The 7,471-nt window shown below is 49.8% G+C and overlaps 2 protein-coding genes across 2 annotated transcripts in view; both read right to left on the reverse strand.

The window, feature by feature from the left end:
• Positions 1–1,171, reverse strand: part of SLC43A1 (solute carrier family 43 member 1) — a 22,453-nt gene extending 21,282 nt beyond the window's left edge. Inside the window, exon 1 of the mRNA XM_027860335.1 lies at positions 719–1,171. The gene's annotated coding sequence lies outside the window, so the exon portion shown is untranslated. The remainder of the gene's footprint in view (positions 1–718) is intronic.
• A 1,475-nt stretch (positions 1,172–2,646) lies between these two features.
• TIMM10 (translocase of inner mitochondrial membrane 10) lies at positions 2,647–6,976 on the reverse strand. The gene is made up of 4 exons (XM_027860249.1): positions 6,911–6,976; positions 6,350–6,527; positions 3,685–3,796; positions 2,647–2,932 (listed from the first exon to the last, which is right to left on the reverse strand). The coding sequence occupies exons 3-4, from the start codon at positions 3,753–3,755 to the stop codon at positions 2,731–2,733; spliced, it is 273 nt and encodes a 90-aa protein (XP_027716050.1). The 5' UTR covers positions 3,756–3,796; positions 6,350–6,527; positions 6,911–6,976; the 3' UTR covers positions 2,647–2,730.
• Between the last annotated feature and the right edge of the window lie 495 nt (positions 6,977–7,471).

The following is a 7,471-nucleotide window of genomic DNA, read 5'->3' on the forward strand; positions in this document are numbered from 1 at the left end:
TGTGTGTGTGTGTGTGTGTGTGTGTGTGTGTGTGTGTGTGTGTGTGTCTGTGTCTGTGTGTCTGTGTGTCTGTGTGTCTGTGTGTGTCTGTGTCTGTGTGTCTGTGTGTCTGTGTGTCTCTGTGTGTTTGCAAGGCGGAGAAATCGAGCAGAAAAGGAAAACTCCCCCAGTCGGGGCCACCAGTGCGGGGCCGGGAGGGACAGGACAGTATGGGGCGGGGCGGGGCGGGGACAGGGGTGGGGGTGGGGGAGCAGCAGAAGGCTGGCCTGGGACAGAGCTGACCAGGCAGGACAGGTCCTGGTGAGAGGACACAGCAGCCCAGGGAGGGCTAAAAGGGCAGAGGTGGGAGAGGAGAGGGAAGGTGGAGAAATGGGAGAAAAGAGGCAGCCGCCGATGGTGGAAGGGGCCCACTCCCCCCCCCACCCTACCACCTCCCTTCCCCCACCCTCATGTCACCTGGAGCAACCAAACCCAGAGAGGGTCCGGGACTTGCCCAAAGTCACACAGCTCAGGCAAGCAGCAGACAAAATTCGAACCCAGATCTCCTGACTTGCCAGTGCGAGACGGAAAAGACAGGACAAAAGGAGGAGGTGAGACCGACCACTAGGGCAAAGAAGGCGGGGTCGTCCTGCCGCCTGGTGGGCGGGGAGGGGGGGGTACACATCGGAGCCGCCTATGCACCTACCTCTCAGCGCCAGCAGCCCACCCCAGCACTCACCTTCGCGTCACTTCTTTTCAGTCGGGTCGTTCCAAAGTTGGAGGCTCGCCTCCAACGCCCCCTTGGCCGTCTCCCTGCGCTCTGCCTCGGTCCTCCAGCCAGGCTGTCCCTCCCTGAAGAGGCCAGCAGAACTACCTTGCCTTTTTAGAGATCCTGTCCAAGCCGGGCGAAGCGGTAGTCAACATGTCGATGGGAGTACTAACCCTTGCCTCAGCCCACCTCTGAAAATGATGTCAGGGAGCCCGGACCGGCCCCAATCCCCCACATTTGACCAATCGGACCTTAGAGAATTGATACTGAATACACACAGCCCTCCCAGCCTACCCCAGGAGACCTGGAGCTCATTAGCCATTCAGATGCTTCTCTGCCCTCTTAGTTCCCCTTTCACTGCCATGTGACCTTCCCTCTAGTTCCAAACCGTTCACCCATTCAGAGCACACCCCAGAATGAGTCTAAGTTCTGGGCCCCCAAGAAAAAAGCCAACAGTCTGCTCCACCCATTTGCAAAATAAAGTGGTCTCAGATGGGGAAGGTGGCCTTCATGCAGGAATTGTTACGGGGTGAGGGGATACTCTTCTCCCGTGAACCAAGGAAATATCATTTTCAGCCCTTGAATCTCTTTCCTTCCCATCATCCTTTAAACTTTTCAATATAATTAATATTGGAAGTATCACAGGGTGCCTGCCAGTGCTAGGTGCTAGGTTAGGGTTACTGGTGCAAAGCAAACAGATCTTTTCTCACACCATCAACCAGAGAAAGTAGCAACCTAACCCACCTTTCTAAAACAGGAATTTCCCTGGAGTCAGCCCAGAAGCTGGCTATGCCAGAAGAGATATGTATGTGTATGACCCATGGGCTATTATTATTACTCTTCTGCTCTTCCAGGTGGGTCATATTCCAAAGCACCCCAGCAATAACAGTACTGAGGGCCAACCTGGACCCCCATCAGGGAGAACCATGTAACATTTGCGGTGGCTCACTCTTCCACATTGCAATCGCATTTTGTTTCCATCACTCAGGGCAGTATCCACGGACTATTTCAGTACAATTGCTTCTTAGTTTTTTCTCCTCTAGCAGAGTCTAAGCTCCCTGAGCACGAGAGCTGTGGTCTCAGGGATAACTGGTGCTGTCCGTTTGATGTTAGAGATTTACAGGTTTTCATCTTGGTTCTCGACACTTACTTCCAGTGTAACCTGGGGCAAGTCATTTCCCCTTTGTAGACCTAAACTATATCTCTATAATGGGCAGGTTTGAATAGAGTAAGTCTCTGGCAGTCCTAATCCTATGAATCTTACTTATTTTTGTATCTACTCCAGAATAAGTAATCAGAATCTTTAAATGTATTAATTGCCCGAGAGATATCACATAAAGAAGCAACCCAGTGGAAAGACATATCATGTCACCATCCTATGCTAAGCAGAGAAGCTAGTCAGATCTTTAAAACCTCAACGATCCTGGGAGAAATATATCCATTCTCCCACTTCTCCCAGATTCTCCCAGACCTAAATAAGCCCAAGCTCTGGATGAGCTGATAGCGCCATCTGCTGACAGAAACCTGTACCCCAGTGCCTCCTCCCATCCATTACAGTGGAAAAAGAAATGGAATGCATAGGAAACCCTTGCAATCCAAACTCTATACATTCTTCTCTCCAAATCAGCTCTTCCATTTTATTGACCCCACAATTACCTGGTGATCACATTCCAGAAACATTTCACTGTTCCTAGATGCCTCAAGACAATGGTACAAAGGCGGCTGCTGAGGCCCCACCACGCTCTCAAACATATTCAGTCCCTGGTCAATATCCTATAAGAGACTATGTCACAGTCCGACCGATCAACACCACATTCCCAACGAACCCCGGGCTCCAGGATAGTAGGATACAGTAGGATAAGGATAGTAGAAATAACTCATTCCTCACAAACAGAACATATAGTCACCAATACTTTTATTGACAAGTGCAAAAGAGTTAGGGTTGCAGACCAGGGCTGGGTGCTCACTGTCTCTGAGGGCCTTCATACTGGCCCTGAGCCCTGCTGCATCCTCTTCATCAACTCTTCATCCTGCATGGACAGCTCTGTCAGCTTTTTGCCCATTCGCTCATGGATGTCCAAGTACTTGGAGACACATCGATCCAGACACACGGATTCACCTTTGGAAAGCTCAGCTTCCTTGTAATGGGGAGGGACACACTTCCGGTGGCATGCACTGGTCATCCTGGGAAAAGTCACAGTCCATTCAACAACCTGCAACACCTCGAGAGCCCCCACTCCACTTGGTGGAGGCCCCATCAACAATTCCATTTAGCCTCTGGCAGGGACACAGAACTGAGCACACAGTAAGTAGAGCCCACTCAATGGGGCAAAGTTTCAACCCTGAACTCTCACCCAACCAAAAACCAACAGTCATACCCCCTCACTCGACCAACCCCACCCCACCCCTGGCCACACACACCCTGATTTCTATCTCATTCTTTCCTTCCCTTTCGCCCAAACCCAACATTGTGGCACTACCTTAGACTCTAAGAAACGCTTATAGTCTATGATGTTTTCAACCAACTGGGACTTTAAAAAGAGTTAACACATCTGCATATATACCCAATTGTATATGCTTCTGCTGATTTGCAAAGCTTTTATTCTGAACATATTTCCAATTGTATCTGGGGGGATGTGACTCATGTTTTGTGTGTTTATTCCAACTAGGATTTATTCACATTGAAGCTAAAACAAGCCCGTGACCAGATACAGAGATGGAAGGGAGAAGGGTATAAAAGGGTATACCCTCCCTACAGACTGGGTCACTGAGAAGCAACGAACAATCTGCCTCTCATTGCACCATGCATCAGACAGATTTCTTTCTTCTTATGGGAGCACACAAGGGAATACCATGGTTTGTTCCTGCAATCTAGCAAATACTCATATGAGCCAGGTGAGCCTGATTTGTGTTGGGGAAGAGATCTCTCTCAGTACCTGTTGTACATGTCGGCCATCATCTCTACCTCCAGCTCAGCTGCCAGCTGTTGGGCCCTAACTGGATCCATCACAGTCCCTCACACCACAATGGTTCCTGGCTTCCTTGGTCCTGGGGTGGTGGGAGGAAGGCAGATAGAACTTGTCAGCACCCATTCACCCTTTAGGGGATCTCACCCCAAGATCTGATGGTGGTCTTCTTTGTTCCCCATCTTTAATGACCCATTTCCCTCCATCTTCTACCCCAGTTTAAAGCCAGCTAGAAATTGATGCAACATGAAGAATATGGTTCACTCAGAGTCCGAGGTCCTGGGTTCTAATCACAACCTTGGCCCTTCCTGGCATATAATTTAACCTCTTCAGGTCATGCTTGTAACCAGGTTCTAAAAGTGGAACGTCTTTATGAGTGGTCAAACACTACAAAAAAGGGGAGCTACTGTGTAATTATTACTATTATTAGTGAACAGAGCCATAATTTCATCAATATGGGTACTACTACCCTAACCAGGCAGATCTCATTAACTTCTTGCCTTAAGTAGATGGCTGCACAAGTTGCCACATCTAGAAAACTTCTGGCCAACCTTCAGTGATGACTCACCATCAACCTAACTGGGCTGCCTTCTGACAAGTTAATCAACAAGGAGACATGTGACATAAGCCCATCTTTCCAAACCCGAGGGACTTACCAGAGCCTATAATTTTCTAGCACGGTCTGTGAGAAACAAGGGTCAAAATCCCCCAGGAACCAGATTACAATGTAATTGACACCACTGCCACACACCAGCAGAAGGAAATTTGGTATTTCATTGATGAATTCCCTCCACCAACTCTATTCAATCCCTTCATGCCACAGGAGATAATCTTCAGATACAGCTGAAAAGGTCATTATTCCATGGTCAACAAAGGAATATAAGCCATTCTCATTGAGCAGGACGGGCCTTTTCCTCCCCAGGCAGTCTGTCACTGGGTTCCTACTACTACTTGGTGAATGATTTCGTGGAGACCTTAAGTCTTCCTTCGATGCCTCTGGGCACTGAGACCCTCGAGTTCTCAAAGGTATACCAGTAGAGCACAAGCTCTAATAGGTGCTATCAAGTTAAGTCACAAAACATTTATTAAGCAGTTACTACCTGCCAGGCATGAAGCTACGTGCACTGAGAAAAACAAAAGAACGGTTCTGGCTCTTGAGGACCTTACGATCTAATGAGGGAGGCAATATGCAAACAATTATGTGAAGACAAGGTATATACGGGGTAAATTGGGGATAATCTCAGAGCGAAGCAGCTAGAGGGGTGAGGGGAACCATGACAGGTCTCCTATAAAAAGCAGGATTCTGAGTCTTGAAGGAAGCCAGAGAAACCAAAGGATGGAGATATGGAGGTGGGGATGGGGGTGGGGGAGGAAGCATTACAGACAAAAGGCACAGAAATGGGAGGTGATGGAGAATTGTGAACAAGCGCCACTGGGTACAAATGCGGGTTGCAGTTGTCGTTAAGTATCCTGGGGATTAGATGGAACAGTCAATCTCACTTCTCTCCAGGTCTCAGCTTTTCATCTATAAAATGAAGGGGCTGGTCTAAACGTGCTGGTGCCTTGTATTCCTAATACTTGACTGACTGACTGCGACCCGGTCATTTTCTGTTTGATGATTTAGTGCTAGCATTTCTGACCAAGACTGCCCAGCAAACCTGAAGAACTCCAGCATAACGGCCCTGAGCTCCTTCCTTACATGACCCCATCCTTTCGAGCCTTTAAAATTCAAGGAACACAGACTTCCCCATTAAAGGGCTGTGTGACATTAGGCAGCCACAGTAAGAGCTGACATTTGTGAAGCTTGCTTTCCAGGGGCTGGAACTTAATAAATGCTTACTGGGTTCCATTTCTAATGCACTTCACAACCATTATCTCATTGGAACCGCATCACCACCCTGTGGGGTACAGAGGTAGTGTCAGGTTAAAGAACAGTGATTTTACTGCTGTGATATGGAATTCCTGCATCAGGGACCCCCACCCCCCCACCAGTCCTCAGCATTTTCTTTATAATTTATAATCTTAGAGAACTTTCTAGAGCTTAGGTGTCAAACTTATGCCCTGAACCAGATTAAAAGGTAACTGGGGAAATGTTTAACAAAATAAATAAAAATACAACACAGACAATGTTAATTTGCGGTTTTCTAAATCAATCATTGCAAAGTCACAATCCCTATTTGAGTTCGACACCACTAGCCTAGAGCACTAAAAAATTAAGTGAGTTGCCCAGGATCTCAAAGGCAGTATTTGTCTGAGGCAGGACTTCTCGGTCACCACACCCAGCCTTGGATTCACCATACCTGTTTGGTATCATGGACTCCTTGGGGGAGAAGGGGGGGGTCAGTTTGGTGAAGCTGATGCTCAGAATGTTTGCAAATGCATAAAATAAAACACACAGGATTACCAAAGAAATCATTATAATGTACAGTTATCAAAACATTTTCGAAAAACAAATTCATATACCCCGATAAAGAACACCTGTCAATACAAGCACTGACAGATCTGGAAACTGAGGCCCAGAGCAGAAATGATTTGCCTCAGCTGGTAAGTGTAGAGGCATTTCCACTCTTTGGGCCTCCGTTTTGCTCATCTGTAAAAGGAAAGGGTTGGACTGGCCGGTTTCTGAAGTCCCTACCAGCTCTGACCCGCTCCAGTTATCGAGGTTCCCTGGACAAAGGAATGGATCTCCAAGCCAAAGTCCTGGGTTCAAATTCGGAGCGTTCCTGGGCACGTCACTTGGCCTCGGCGGGCCTCAGTTTCCTCATCTGTACCCGATGGCCTCTGAGGTCCCTTCCGGCCGCTGACTCACGATCCTAAGAACAAACAGGGAGGTCAAACAACTTCTAAAGGGGGCCTCGCTTGGATCTTTGCGTCGGGGACAGGGTCGGAGGTGAACGGAGGTCAAGGGTTACAATCAGGAGTTAGTTACGGAGTGGAGGCTCACCATGAGGTTCACCGACCTGACCAGTCGGTTGGTCAAGGAATGAGGGTCAAGGGTCAGACATTACGGTAGCAGCCGGTCAGGGGTCACGGCCGGTGTCATGACATTGCTGCCTCCTCCCGTACCCGCCCCGCCCCCCAAGCGAAGGGGCCGTTTGGGGACGAAGGGCACACGCAGGAGACCCGAACTTTTGGGGTTCCCCCATAGACTCCCGGCCCGGCATCCACAGGCGCCCCGGTAATAACACGGACTCACCTAGGTGAAGCGTGGGACCGCGGCGGTCAAAGTCCTGGGCCACTTCCGGGGAAACAGGAAGTCCTGCCCCGGGCAGGGGCGGGCGGGGCCCGCGTCCGCTCTAGGAAGACAGGGGCCGTGACCATAGAGACGGAAGGCGAGCGGAAGGAGAGGAGATAGGGGGCCAGAGGCGGGAGAGCCTTAGTGCAGAGCCCTTTGTGACGTCACGGAGGGCCTGACGGGGGCGGGGCTCCCGGCTGCTGCTCCACGTGGGCGGGAGGGCACGGGCCCAGAAACCGACCGTGCTCGGAGGCCGGCACAGGATGGAGGAGAACCCACCGCCGTTGCGGTCGCCCCCTTACCTCTGCCACACAAGCATTTATTAATCTCCTACTGGGTATCAGGCTAAGCACTGGGGATACAAGGAAGGGCAAAAGACATCCTCAGCCCTTGAAGAGCTACTGTCCGCTGGGAAGCGCAACATCCAGATACCCATTTCACAGATGCAGAAACTCGAGGGGGTGAAGAGGCTTCCCATCTCCTGACTCCAAATACAGAGCCCCTCTCCGCCTCCTCACGCAG

The sequence above is a fragment of the Vombatus ursinus genome, unplaced genomic scaffold (assembly GCF_900497805.2).
Source record: "Vombatus ursinus unplaced genomic scaffold, bare-nosed wombat genome assembly UNPS02014177.1, whole genome shotgun sequence".
Taxonomy (NCBI): domain Eukaryota; kingdom Metazoa; phylum Chordata; class Mammalia; order Diprotodontia; family Vombatidae; genus Vombatus; species Vombatus ursinus.

What these genes read in the sequence shown, in the direction of transcription:
- TIMM10 (XM_027860249.1), bottom strand. Translation starts at nt 3,755, where the DNA reads ATGGATCCAGTTAGGGCCCAACAGCTGGCAGCTGAGCTGGAGGTAGAG. An exon ending in ATGGCCGACATGTACAACAG is followed by an intron (nt 2,933 to 3,684) that starts GTACTGAGAGAG and finishes GACTTTTCCCAG; the next exon opens with GATGACCAGTGCATGCCACC.